This window comes from Aplysia californica, unplaced genomic scaffold, assembly GCF_000002075.1.
Source record: "Aplysia californica isolate F4 #8 unplaced genomic scaffold, AplCal3.0 scaffold00027, whole genome shotgun sequence".
NCBI lineage: Eukaryota > Metazoa > Mollusca > Gastropoda > Aplysiida > Aplysiidae > Aplysia > Aplysia californica.
In genome coordinates this window covers 1,893,377-1,908,642 of record NW_004797297.1, presented here as the reverse complement: position 1 = coordinate 1,908,642, position 15,266 = coordinate 1,893,377, and the positions used below count along the sequence as shown (strand labels likewise).

General features: G+C 37.7%; 2 protein-coding genes across 5 annotated transcripts in view; one reads left to right on the top strand and one right to left on the bottom strand.

The window, feature by feature from the left end:
* LOC101856779 (terminal nucleotidyltransferase 4A) overlaps nt 1-6,935 on the bottom strand; it is a 39,550-nt gene extending 32,615 nt beyond the window's left edge. Inside the window, exon 1 of one of the 2 annotated variants that reach the window (XM_013090320.2) lies at nt 6,308-6,935. In XM_013090320.2, the coding sequence (XP_012945774.1) occupies nt 6,308-6,636 (329 nt within the window). In that variant the 5' untranslated portion in view covers nt 6,637-6,935. The remainder of the gene's footprint in view (nt 1-6,307) is intronic. The other variant, XM_005091252.3, reaches the window with a different exon arrangement.
* Nucleotides 1-15,266, top strand: part of LOC101857310 (ribonuclease P protein subunit p29) — a 30,885-nt gene that overhangs the window by 812 nt on the left and 14,807 nt on the right. Inside the window, exon 1 of one of the 3 annotated variants that reach the window (XM_013090350.2) lies at nt 2,882-3,117. The exons of 1 other annotated variant lie outside the window; for it this stretch is intronic. The gene's annotated coding sequence lies outside the window, so the exon portion shown is untranslated. Of the gene's footprint in view, nt 1-2,881; nt 3,118-7,814; nt 7,975-15,266 lie in introns of those variants that run through there. One more of the 3 variants, XM_005091255.3, reaches the window with a different exon arrangement.

The window sequence follows — 15,266 nt, the reverse complement described above, 5'->3', positions numbered from 1 at the left end:
CCCCCACAAAAGTAGCCTACAAAGAAGAACACAAAAAATAGATGCACCTTTCTAAAACACAACTGTTAAGGCCGTACAACTGAGTTCTGGACTTGGCTCCACTTACACAAGAATTGCCTATTGGGTGAGGGCATAGTAACTGAACAATGGTGAGCATAATTTCAGATCAGAAGAAATAAAATAAGATGCACATATATATACCAATTTCACCAGTGAATGTTTAATTTTTACAGAAATGGTACCCTCGAAAATTTATTCCACAAGTCAAACAAGTGGCAGTGGTCTTACTATTTTAGAACTATAATTCCCCAGATGACTAAGTTTTGCACAAATATATCATCAAATTCCCATATATTTTACCATACCTACCACCCTGTCAATCTCTTTCCTGATTATATATTCCTTCTGCCATCAAGTGACTCCCTGTTGTAATAAGTCCCTACCAGGTCTTTACAGTTAGGGGTTCCATGCATTCAACTGATTGGATCTGAGAGATTGGTTATCTCCAGCTGCCACACAATTCAAGTCTCTTTAGCCTCCTTGATCTCCCTTTAAGAATTGGGTTCCTTGCATTTCCTTTTTTTGTTAATTACATAATTCCTGTAACTTAAAAAAAAATAATTCTACTTTTACTTTTTCCATAAGATTTTTATTTTATAACTCTACTAAAGGCAAACTGTACAGTAGTATTCATCCACTTTTAGATCTAATGTTTACTTGGGTGTAGATCTAGTTCCAGTCTTTTGACTCGTGTAACCTCTAGATTCAAACAATTCTACCTGGAAAATGAACATGGAATCCTTATTTTCACAATCATAGTTTATCAAACCTGAAGATTCTTTTGACACGCTTGCATTTTTTCATTTTATTTGAAAAGTAAGCTTTTCAAAGTAGTTTCAATGACAAAAGAATCCACAAAATTATACCCCTATGTGACGGTTTATTTTATCATAAAATAATTTGTTGAAATCTGACCTAGTAGGTCAACAAAGCTTTTAAATATAATTTGCATTTAATATGATAGCTGGAAGTCGCTCCATTCTCCCTTGAAGCAAAATGGTGTCCAATACTTAAAGGTAATGGAACATTTTAATTACTAGACTACCTCATCTGCTCACATTCAAACACCTCCTCCCCTAAAATCTCAAGCTAATCCCAACTGTTGACTACACCATCACCCTCCACACACCTTGTCCTAAAGCCCATGTCCCACCAAGCGCCAGAGCCCTTATTTCTCACTTTCCAAGCAAATGTTAACACGTGAGAAAAGGCAGGGACATTGTTACATCACACAGGACTAAATCAACAGGTTTATAATAATAACGTCTAAATAGCGTCATAATCAGACCTGACTTGATTTGTCAACTATTGGTACCCTGAGTCAATGTGTTCTGTCCAACACCCATTTTTGGATGCCCTTACATTTGGCTTGGCTTTTATCTTGCTCCTAACTTGTAACTGAAGAAAGAGCCGGGTGTTAATGTGTTCCCTCATATAATTTTTTGGGAGGGTGAAAGAAGAGCGTATTTTAAGGTAAACGGTTATATTACAAAACACTCTTGAATAGTGACCTCTATGGTATTACAAAAAAGCAAATGAAGTCGATATTTTTTAAAACTATCATGCCCGTTTGGGCCTGAAAAAAATTGATTATTGATTTGTAACTGTTTAAGGGGCCATTTGTGTTCAGAAGCCAACAATGTGTTGGAACCACCCCTATAAAAGTGTAACACGCCTGCATGCGAGAGCGATAGTAACAATTTACCAAAGAATTAAAGAGGAGTTTTTTATTTCAAACATCCACCCCCTTTAAAAAATCACAATAACTTTTTTTTTTAGATCACAAATCGTATGGATCTAGATCTACATACAGGTGTCAAATTAAAAAAGTTAAAAAATTTGAGTCTTCCATTGAATAGGTCAATTTATCTCAAAAGTCTATGGAAACTGCTTGCTTTTTGTCCCACTTAAAACAGAGACCTAGTGTTTACTCTTACCCTTGCACTAGAAGGCTATTTTTTAAACCAGTTTGATTTAACTGCTACCATAAAAAATAAGACACTCTACTAAAAGAAAAGACAATGGTCAATATATAATATAAAGCATTATGACAATGACATACTAGGATACACATATAAGACAATTCATTCTCATTTTAATCTAATGTCTTCTTCTCAGTAACTTTTCGGTACTATTTAACTTCAACTATCGTCTCATGCTCAGGTATTGTAACACTTTTTTTTGCTCATTTTCATCTGGTTTTTACACATATATATATTTTGACTCTCTATATAGCCGTCACAAAATGCTAGATTTCAAAATTGATGAATTTGATTGAACTATTACTATTACACTCTGCCAAAATGCGTAGTAATATTTCAGGTTCTCAACCTGGTTTTATTTTTTAAAGGGGTACGCCCCCTTCACCATGGATAAAATATAATAACATATTATTATAATAATAATGATACATTTTAATGTTTTGACATCAGACAAGATTTTATTACAATTCATTTGTGTGTGTGTTCTGCAGCCAATAACTCTGTGATTTAGTCCCAAAAAGTAATGCATCTACATGTGAGTGAGCGAAAATAAAAATGTACCAACTTTTCTTAACTTTATTTACAATGAAGGTTTCGCCAGAACGCCCCCCCCCCCCCCCCCCGGACAAAACTTAAATGAATAAATCTAAAGGTACGACATTCTTCATTGAGAGAGATTAAAACTGGGGACAATCATGAATTCTTAAGTCTAAGGTTGATACATATATATGTAATATATATAAGAGATCTAGACAAAAAGCAGTCCCAATCCGTTGGTCCGGAATTCTTCAATCTTACCAATAATTTAAATCACAGTTACTTTATATTATGTTTTATATATATAAGACCGGGAGACAGCAGAATACCAGGCAACCATCAAGATGCGGGGAAATGAATGGGAATAGAAAGGGGAGAAAGAAAAGGAACAATCTGGAAAGGAAAGACATCGCCATAATCAGACAGCCACAGGAACAATCAGTAAGGATACCTTGTGGGCTTTGGTGCTGAGAGGAACTGAGCACTTATGGACCTGTCTGGTGTACAATGATGTTGTTGCCCAGGACAGGCACTACAGGTAATAATATTTTATTTAAATAATTAACAGAAACATAGCACCCAAAAAAAATAATGAGAAACATCAATATGACGTTACGACGAGACAATCTGGCATTCCCATGAGACATCGACTGGAAGTCTCGTGCGGTCTCACTGATGAGTCACTGCCAATACAAACAAACTCATAAAAGGGACCGCAGAAGGTAACGATTATGGTTGATTACCCAAACAAACATGATAAATTTTATGATGAAGAAGAGACCTAATAGTAACCTTGCGAGAAAACAAGACTGCTCGACCTTCAGGGTAGGGTTGATTTGAATCAGGTCGATATAAATCAGTTGATTTTTAAAATAAAAATCAGTGGATTTAAATCACTTTTTGAAAATGTATTTTTATTCAGTTTTTACATATTTCAACATTCAGAATTCCTTTCCTTGGTTTCATATAAGGTTTAGTAGACTAGATCTAATTTACAATCATGCTTGAAAGTCTGCTTCCCCCCCTTTCACTGTAAAATAATACAGTATTCAATTTACTTTTTTCCCCATAAAATTGAAATCAGAGCTGGGTTGATTTAAATCAGTTGATCTTTTTTATTTCAATCAACTTGATTTTTTAAATAAAATAAAAGGTCAGTGACTTAAATCACTTTTTTTAAAATGTATTCAGTTTTGACAAATTTAAACATTCAGAATTTCTTTCCTTGGTTTTATTAAACAAATATAAGGTTTAGTAAACTAATATAATCATGCTTAAAAGTCTGCTTTCCCCCCTGTCACTGTAAAATAATACAGTATTCAATTTACTTTTTTTTTCATAATTGAAATTAGCATTTTCTTTTTAGACAAACACAAGTGGGCACACACACACACTGTAATAACATGCAAGTTTATCTATGCATGATCCCCCCACCCCCTTCCTTTTAGACTGACATTTTCTTCATGACAGCAGATTAATCATTAAGGCTCTCTTTTGCAGTTGCTTAATATTAATCATTAGTTAAAATAAAAACCATGCATTTTGCACAAAAAGAACATACTTCTAGCCACCCAAAATCCCAAACTGTGTCGACTTTAAAAAAAAAAAAAAAAAAAATTTTTATATCCGATTTAAATTTTAAAAATCGGATTTAAATAAAAATCGATTTTTAAATTTTTATTAAAATTTTTTTTTTAAATCACCAACCCTGTCGACCTTGGCAGTAACCTATTTTGCATTTAGTTACCCAGCAAAAACTAAAATCCTTCATGGTAAAAAAAAAAAAATCCCTCCACGCCCCTTCCCCCCCTCTCCACCCGTTCACACTTTACACACACACACACATGGGCCACCCCATTCGCTTTTCATCAACAAATCTCAAGAATGGAAACCGTTTGGAGAAATAGAGTTCAAGTCTATTTTCCCGAACGTTCGGAGAAATAGAGCCGGCCTATTTTTTTACTAGGTCTCTGTCTCTGAAACCCCCCATATACTCTTGGGGCCAAAACCCGCGAATAACAATTGCGGGGTGGGAACTACCGAAAAAGCGCCGTGGACTGCTTATTAATGTTGTGTTGGCCTGCCTGGCCTGAAAGTAAATTAAGGCTAGATTAATATACCCTGGTCACCTACAGGCTAAATCTAGTATTTATAATCAATTACTAAACTTAGACTTAGGCTTTAAATCTCGACGTGTAGTGTAGTGTTGAGAGACAACATGTGTTCTTGGCTATTTTATTCGGTGCTTTTTCGGTAGTTCCCACCCCCCCTAGATCTATACGTTTTATTCGCGGCAAGCTAAGATATCAAACCTAACAACTGCAAAACATTAAATTGTGGTAAAATGCCCCCCATGAAACCCCCCAACATATTGCTAGAGAGCTGGAAAGGAGGTGAAAGGAGACAATTTTAGAGAAGAAAATTTTTCGGCCGCTACCCAGATTCGAACCCGGGACCTTTGAATGAGAGGCCAACACCTTTTTTAACCTCTAGGAGGCCACGAGAGCCCCCAGAGAGAGAGAGAGAGAGAGAGAGAGAGAGAGAGAGAGAGAGAGAGAGAGAGAGAGAGGGGGAGAGAGACTGCTCGATTGATTGAAATTATGACATTGTTCTTTTCTTCAAATTGTGATTCCTCCAACTCCAAAACAGGAAAAACGATCGTTCATCGAAAAGACATCCACAATCTTCATTTAGACTTAGATTCTAGATCTAGATCTAGGCTAGCCTCGAAACTAGATCAATGATTTATATTTGTCTGTCTAGATCTAGACCTAGGCGCCATAGATCTAGAAGAACCTAGACTCTAGTTCTACCCTGAGCAAGAGAGCGCTGAAACTTTCCGAAATCACAAAAAAAGAGTTTCAGTTTCCCTACAGGGTCTGTATACTTTGTGACTTTGTTCCGGTTACTGTGTGTGTATACACTCACATTTTTATTAGGTCAGGGGGGCAAGACCCCCCCTGAAACCCCCCTACTCTTGGGACCAAAACCCGTGAATAACAATTGCGGTGTGGGAACTACTGAAAAAGTGCCTTTTATTCTAGATCAACATCAAGATCTAGAGTCTAGAGTCTAGACTAGATTAGATCTAGATTCTAGGCGATAGGAGGAGGGGCAGGAGTATGCTTAGGTACAAAATCAACAATACTATCCGCCTAGGCCTAGATCTATATCATATGCCCATGTCATTTTAGATCTCTAGATATCTAAATCAAGACATCTAGATCTAGACTCTAGATCAAGACATCTAGAGTCAAGAATCTAGATCTAGATTTCTCTAGATTAGATCTTGTCTACTAGACTAGATCTAGATATATCTAGATAATCTAGTCTAGTTTTTTTTACTAGATCTAGATATCTAGATCTAGATCTACTAGATTCTAGATCTAGATCTAGATCTAGAAATCTAGATCTAGATCTATCTAGAGATCTAGAGTCTAGATCTAGAATCTAGAATCTAACCTCAAACAGAGAGTGCTTAGTCATCTAAATGAACACCTCTGGACATGGGTAGATCTACATCAAGGCAGTAACTTTAAAAACATTCAACATAATACACAATAATTAATAGACTGCATTAAAATGCCAAGATCTAGACTAAGTAATCAACAAGGCATGATGAGGCATGGCAAAAAAGGTTCAAGATCAAAGAGTACAGAGTAGAGAAACGACAGAGCAGCACAGGCTTCGGGTACACGAGTACACATGATTTAAAAGTCTCGACTTACCCAATAATTCCCCTCCCATAAATTCTGTCATCTTTTCTCCACGGCGTGAGACCACCATCTCGTAATATCCGTGTATTTAATGGAAAATTCAATCCAAATGTACAGGCACGGTTGTCCTGCCGCTTTCTTTTCTGTTGAGCTTCTAACCTCTTGTGAGGATCTGTGCTGTCGGTCGGCTCATCCAAAGGAATAAATTCTTGAGGTTTTTGGTCAGAGGATGATCCAAGTAACATGCTGTCCAGGCAATACTGCGTTTCCCAAATCCGCGTCCATAAATCGTGTGCTGGTCCCAATTGTTCAGGTGGATACCAAGCAATTCTTGGATCCATATAAATGAATGGAATATCCACAGAAATCTCACACTCAGCAGTTATAAAACTTTCCGTCCACACACAGTTACTCAACCCACCCTCTGCCTCTGCGAAAGAGGTTTCAAAATCGCCTACTTTACAGAGTCACCATACGCATGCGTATGGTTTACGGAAACGTCCGATACATTGTCGGGACTCTCCGGTATCGCCGGTCCAAAGACGTAGGCCTATTCCGAAAAAGGCCTTTGGCCATTATTGGCCAAGATAAAACAACCCTTCGGATCCTTGTCATAGCCTAGATCTATTTTTTTTATCGAGCGAACAAACAGTAAGCAGAAAGTTCCATCGCCATCGCAGTGACTGGTACTGGTAATGCATTTGTAAAAGCATACATAATTGCTGCTTTCCTTTCCCTTTGTTACTTGTATGGCTTTAGAGGGATACTTACGAAGCTTTTGTTTTTTTAGTTGTATTGTTTGTTGTTTTTTATATCAGACAAGTACATGCTTTGAAGGGATGATAAATAAACCTAGCCCTAACCCTACTTAGAAAATTATACTCACATACTAATAAAAATAGCTCCAACTATTTTCTTTTGCACCCATTACGACTTCTTGCTTTTCAACTGTAAATAAGTGTTTTATTTTCTTCAGGCGTAATACTTCTTTCCAGTTTATTGTATTACATGTATTTTTACTTTTGTTAGTCAGTGTTCTTTTGTTGTTTGTTTTTGTACCAATTTATATCGACCCCCCCCCCCCCCCCGGGGGGCGGTGCTTCTTCCTGAAGGCCATTCCCAAATATAGGACATTCATATAGTTAGACTATAACTAATCAAACACACACACACACACACACTCACACACACACACACACACACACACACACACACACACACACACACACACACACACGCACACCCACACACACTCCCACACAGACCCATAATAGCCTATAATATAGACACACGCATTAATGTACTCACACACAAGTAAACACATCTTTACAAATTATAATTTATCGTGTTGTCCTTGCAGTATTAAAAGTGCTTGATATGACATTATAATTTTTGTTTCCTTGAAGTATCAACTTATATCTATTTTTTACATAGCCTACCGAGTCCAGAAGGTACACATTGTGTGTCGTTGTTTACAAGTTTCAAAAATCCATGTTTTGGAAATTCATTTGAGATCTAGTTCCGCTTCCTTATTTACTAACTACTGCACTTCGTGTTTTCAAGTTTTTCTTTCGGTTTCTACAGACAGACTACACTCAGTAGATCTACTTTCTAGACCTAGATATAGATCTATACTCTAGATCTAATCTTCAGTCGTATCGTTTTTCGATCAAGAAAAGGTACGGTAGAGGTGACGCAATTCTGTAGCCACAGTTGACGCATTTATTACTCCATATTTTGTTGTAGATCTAGATATCTAGATCTAGATCTACATTACATGAATACATGTTTAAATTCATGTGAGCATTTGCCAAAAGGTGGGATACCTGGGTGTGACAAATGAGGTCCAAAATCAACTTTATGTAATAATTCTTTAATCACCCATATTATATAGTCTAATGATTGCTCTTTCAGACTCAGTAACTGCCAAAGCTGTATATGCAAGGGTCTTGGTGTAATTCTGACTTACTTGAATGACAGAAATTGCAAAAAGTTCGTTCATAACAATGATGACACAAATTTATGAATACTCAAAGTTCCTTTCTTCAGCTAGGCTGATGTTATATTTTGAGACATAGCAAATAACTTCCAAAACTACATAGAATTGACAATTTATAAAAATCTTTATTAATTTTTTATAAAATTACTTTTTTGTGTCATAATAGTTATGAACGAACAATAAGTGACCAAAATACTATCAATTATATCAAGTTTCATCGACTAGAATTGTCTAAAATAACACTCAATTGACTAATTATAGTCAAGTGATAAATGAAAGACCATTAAACAGCTATTTTTAAACGCAGACTGGTCTTAAGGCATATTATGCATAAATTTAAAGTTCGTTCATAACCATTATGACACACTGTTTCGTTCATAACTATATGACAAATTTTACTTTTGGCCCCTAAAATTTACTTATATTGTTCTGTCTTTCACATAAAACAGTTTTCATTTATGAGGCTTTCCTTAAAATGATAGATTCCTCTATGTAGGGAGAATTCAAAGTTTATATTTCCTGAAAAACCCTTAGAATACCTTTAAAATGGTTCGTTCATAACAATTATGACAAACTTCAATTTTGACCTAAAAATTTACTCATTTTGATCTGTCATTCATTTTTTAAAACTTTTATTAAATGAAACTCTCCTCATAATATGTATCTCTGTACATGTTTTTAAAGTTTGTAAACACTGAAAAGCCCTCAAAATATATAAAATGGACTATAAATAGTTCGTTCATAACCATTACTACAAAAGTATAATACTAATTAAAATCCACACCCATACACTTATGATAAAATCAAAATATCAGAATGTATGCAAAGTCCATTCTGTCCTTTAGTTGGGTTAAAATTAAAAATACATCCCAAAACAACTGTAAATTACATGGAATTAGGTTTCGTTCATAACCGTTATGACACACTGTTTCGTTCATAACTATTATGACAAATTTTACTTTGGGCCCAAAAAATTAACTTATTGTTCTGTCATTCACATAAAATTGTTTTAATTTATGAGACTCTCCTCAAAATAAGGTTATATGTTGGAAGAATTCAAAGTTTAATCACTGAAAAACCCTTAGAATACCTTTAATTGTTCGTTCATAACTATTATGACAAACTTCAGTTTTGACCTAAAAATTAATATTTTGACCTGTCATTTACTTTAAAATTTCATATTAAATGAAAGTTTCCTCATAATATGTGTATCTGTGTACATGTTTTTAATGTTTATCAACTCTGTAAAGCCCTCAGAGTACAATATGTAGTTCGTTCATAACCATTACTACAAAAGTAAAATACTAATTAAAATCCAGACCCATACACTTATCATAAAAATCAAAATATCAGAATATAAGCAAGGTCTGATACATCCTCAAGTTGGGTTAAAATTAAAAATACATCCCAAAACAACTGTAAATTACATGGAATAAGGTTTCGTTCATAACCATTATGACACACTGTCACGTTCATAACATGATGACAATCCATTATGACAAGCATATTTTTGCCTCTCCTTCGCTTCTCTTTTGAGTCATCAGCACGATACTCTTCCATGTTCATTCCACCATGTAAAAGGATGTTGTGAAACAGTGGGAAGTCCCTCACATGATATTTTGCAGAAATATCATAAAGTGTTTGTTCATAACATCATTATGACAAACCTGGATTATCTCAATCAAAGTCATATTTAAGCAAAACCATGCGATGGAGGGGAAAATTACCCTTCTGATGGATCAATGTCAAACCAATATTTAATACCGGTCATTTCTCGGGATGATATGTTTAACGATTTGGGTTTTCTAGACCTTGGAAAGTCTGATGATGTAATTATGACACGAGTAATGAACGAACTTATAAATTTTACTCAGCAATAACATCATTAATATAAAAAAATAAAATCCTTTTAATGGACACACGCTGTTATGATGGTGTATACAAACTATTTTCAATGTTTGAATGCACTACTGTTTGATAGTTTAAGATTAACAATATTCTGTATTTAACATACAATTACGTGTGCACTCAGGATGAGTAAAAAATGACCTATTTTTAGTACTATTATCTTTCTATGTAGAGATATAAGATGCACACATCAATCCACTTGCTCATGCAGCTTGACCAACTTATTTCCTTGCCATATGCATAAAGTTTTCAGAAGAAAACATATTTTACCATGAGTAGTGGTTGATTAAAAAAGTCCTCATGCAAACACCCCCACCTTTTGGCAAAAGCTCATGTAGATCTAGATCTAGACTCTAGATTCTAGACTAGATCTCATCATGGCCCTTGCAAATCAATTGAAATTCAATGTCAATTGTTTTCAAGTAAAAATATTAAAATATCAATCCTAATACTAATTGCCAAAACATCAACAAATCATAGTCAGTGAAATGCAGGAGGGGGGGGGGGGGGGGAGCCCCCCTGAAAGCCTCCTGATTCTTTTTGGTTCGGGGGGGGCATGCCCTCCCCATGACGTTGTCGTTGTTAAAAAGACGATGTCATTATTCGGACCGCGGAGGTGCCAATAATCTGGTCCTTATTCGGTAGGGATGGGCAGGTACCGGTACCTAGTACCGGAACTCCCGGTTCTACCGAAGGAGGTGTCAGTACCGACACCTGGCCTCCAGTACCGGCTCTCGGAAGGAGCCGACACCAATGGTTATACCGGCTCTGAGAAGGAGCCGACGCGACGGTTGTTTTTTTTCTTACCAGGCCACGGGAAGTGTGCAGTGTGTAGGCCTAAGCCTAGCAGCTGGGACGTCAGATGCACACAACGCAGTGGGTGACCTTGATACAGTACTTCAGATTCAAAATTGACAATGAAAAACGAAGTTTGCTTAAATTTATAATATGGCTTCAAATCAGGTTCCACAAGAGCCACTTTGCTTATTTTGATACGCTGATTCCGAAAATGAAATCAATTTTTAACGGCGATAACTATTTTAAAAACTCTGCTTGCAAAGTTTAATCCCACGTGGCGGCAAACTTCAAAGGTATTTTGCGTCACAGTTCGCCTCTTCAATTCTGACTGGTGTGTGTGTGTGGGGGTGGGGTGCGGGCGACGCTAATCGACGCGAAGTCTGTGACGTCACCTACTGGTGTCACTCCCAGTACCGGTACTGGCGGTTCTCGGCACCTGGAGACTGGATTTCGCCGGTACCGCCCACCACTATTATTCGGACCCCATTCCTTATTTAGCCCCCAGCTGTCATAGCCGGGGCGGTTGAAGCCTGTATCAGTCCGGCCCTCCTAGCTCAGTGCACACGCGTGAAGCATCATCGCTGTAATGAACGTGTGTGTGTGCGTCAGTCTGCTTGTAGTTTCATGTGTCTGCTTGAGTTTATGTGCGTTTGTGGCCTAGGTCTTGTAGAACCGACTGCGTTGGTTCATCACAAGACACACCAAGTTGGTAGCTCAGTCTAGATGTTCGCCCAATGAAAAACAAATTGACCCGCTTAGACATGAGAAGCTCATTGATTTGACTCACATCTCGGCACAGACGCAGAACAGGAGTTACGTCCAGGTTCTATGTGTGTACTTTTTTTTTTAGTTTGTTTTTTCTGCTGAACACAAATTTGACCCCCTTTACATGGCAAATCATGGCCTGCAAACTACATTCAGGGCGCCGTGAATCGTGAATTTAGCCTTCAAACTAAGTCTAGATCTAATCTAGCTACGTTCACGGCACGGTGAATGTAGTCACTGTGTTTTTCAAAAACACTAAAACCAACTCGCCAATAAGTTTTATGCCTCTCCACCCCGTGTGAGAATAAACAAATGAAGCCCGTATTAATACCTGTTCCTGAAGGTCTGAATAATGACCAGATTATTGGCACCCCGTGGTCCAAATATCACTAATATCGCAGCCTTGTTAAAAACAAGTCAAATATTACTACAACATTGGTCCAGTTGTAATATGGTTCGTTAAAGAATTCCATAATGTCATATAAGCTAGTAGTAATATGCTGCTAAAGTCAATATATTAGTGTAAAGCAGATAAAAATGAACAAGAAAAAATGCTTTAGAATATCTGAGCTTCGGATGGGTCCATGAGTAGCATAAAATAAACTGTAAATTGTTAAGTCATCAACTAGATACAGTCTAACCTGCCATGACTGTCACCTGTATAACGACTGTCACCTGTACAAACAACGGTCACTTTCCATTTCCCCCCTTGTGTTTTTGCTTTATAATTTCACTATGTAAAAAAACGGCCCTCTGTCCGCTGCACCCACCATATTTTATACACAAAACCCCTATCACACCCAACAATAATTATTATCTGCCTTTGACTGCCACTTTAGTGACTCAATTAGGCATTGTCGTAAATTATGTATGCATTGGCCCCTGGCATTGTAGGCGAGCTGTCATAACCCCATCCCCTGTCATTGTTATTAGGTAGTCCCTCCAACCGACCATGTTGCATTGGTCCCTCCCACTGTTGAGCAATAGGTAACAAATTTTCAGCTGCTGGTTAGGTAAACATGAGATCCCTCATAACCCGTAAGCCCCTCCCACAACTCATACACAAATCGCAAGTGAGATGAATGGTCACTGTTTACCTAATCTGCAACAAAGTAACAATGGATGTCAATATCAGTGACAGAAGCATCGCTTCCGCGAGTGGTGGCTACCCATGTATTTGTTTTGACATTTGGGGGTTTAAAAAAAATAATTTGAAAACCATTAATTAGACCAAGATAATGTCACTAGGAAGAGCTAAAAGAGCTGAGAAAAAAACAAACAACCCAGCATGAAGATTGGATTAAGCGGTTCAAAAGTTATGCAAGTTTACTGTATTATATATATATTATATATATATACAGTAGTCTCCGCCTAAGATCCCGGTGCTCGGGAGCAAGGAAATGCGGGATCTTAGGCGAACCGGGATCTTAACCGACGATCCCAGGGAAGAATCTTTGGGGACCCATGTTAAGGCTTACAATCGGCAAAATGGTCTCCCTCCACCCTAAAATGAACTGACGTGACCCCTTGGTGGGTTTATGACATATGGCGAACAAAAAGTGGTTAAACTTGATGGCCCATCACAATGCCATTTTCACTTATTATCCTATCATGAGTCTCAAGATCTACGCTTATTCAGTTGCCCCTCCCCTTTACCTGTAGAAAATTTATAGCTTTCCATCTCTGACTGAGTTCCCCCCATCCTCCCCAAACGCCTATGTCGTTACACACCATTACGTCATGAACACACCAATTAAAATTCAGTCTGTCTAGCAAATTCGGGCGCAGAGACAATTGCTGCAATCAACGCCTACTGCAATGGTCAGGGAAAAGTTCACGGTTCGATGTGATCCCGCCTGGAACAAACATGTAGGCCCTATCCACCCAGCGAGTGATGTAAGTTTAGGGGGAGAGCTCAGGTGTGAGTGCGATGCGTGGGGAAAACAAACGTGTCGGTCAGTTCACACCCCGGCGTGATCCCGTTGGGGGCAAACATTGTACCGCTTCATCCAGTTTTACAACGTATATGTGATCACATTCACGATAGTGGCTGATCTTTGACGCGACGGACAGTTTATTGATCTCAACTTTTCACTCTTGTTTGATCGGCTGTGCCCGCCCGGGTTTTTGTTCCACAAATTATGATCTGAAATGCAGGATCTTAGCCGAATGTAGACCTTCAGAGTGAATCAGAGCGGGATCTTAGGGGTGACTTTTGTATAGTAAAAATTCTGTTTTCATAAAACAGCGGGATCTTAAGCGAACCGGGATCGTAAGCGGTGGGATCTTAGGTGGAGACTACTGTATATATATTATATACATATATATATATATATATATATAAAGACAAGAGGATGACACCATATTGTGCCAAATGAGGCATGAGAAAGACGACTTAGCTATAGCAACAGTTTTCCTTAATTCAAAGAAAACGTTGCCTGCAACACATATGACAATCAAACCTTTCTAGAAAGGTTATGTAATGGCCTACATGATAAACAAGATGTTACATAATATGCAAAGTCATGTGACCAAATATGGCCGCCTTTGTGCTGTTGAAGCTAGAGAGGGGAGCAAAGTGTCTGATTCCCTGAAAGGACTTCTCTGTTGACATCCACCCTTGGCGCTCATATGACCTTGTGCAGTTGCGAGCTCCATAAAACCTCTACTGAAACAACAAACAAAACCAATATATACGTTATACACCATACATAACAATCAAGAGAAAGATGTTTACCTCTCCCATCGACACAATAAGTATAAAAGGTAACAAAGGCTGCGAAAGGTAGATAAAGTACAAAAGTAAACTTCCTACGATACCATGCCATAATACCAATTACCAGACCAGCAATAATATTCTCGGTCAACAACAAGAATCCTTTTTTTTTCATTTCACTACTAAAGTTCAAAGTAACATGGGCTTTTGAGCCCTTGGACTTGGCAGCAGCAACAGTCATATCCTCCTTCTGAGGAACTTAATACTAACTAGCAGCAACAGTCATATCCTCCTTCTGAGGAACTTAATACTAACTAGCAGCAACAGTCATATCCTCCTTCTGAGGAACTTAATACTAACTAGCAGCAACAGTCATATCCTCCTTCTGAGGAACTTAATACTAACTAGCAGCAACAGTCATATCCTCCTTCTGAGGAACTTAATACTAACTAGCAGCGACAGTCATATCCTCCTTCTGAGGAACTTAATACTAACTAGCAGCGACAGTCATATCCTCCTTCTGAGGAACTTAATACTAACTAGCAGCAACAGTCATATCCTCCTTCTGAGGAACTTAATACTAACTAGCAGCAACAGTCATATCCTCCTTCTGAGGAACTTAATACTGACTAGCAGCAACAGTCATATCCTCCTTCTGAGGAACTTAATACTAACTAGCAGCAACAGTCATATCCTCCTTCTGAGGAACTTAATACTAACTAGCAGCAACAGTCATATCCTCCTTCTGAGGAACTTAATACTAACTAGCAGCAACAGTCATATCC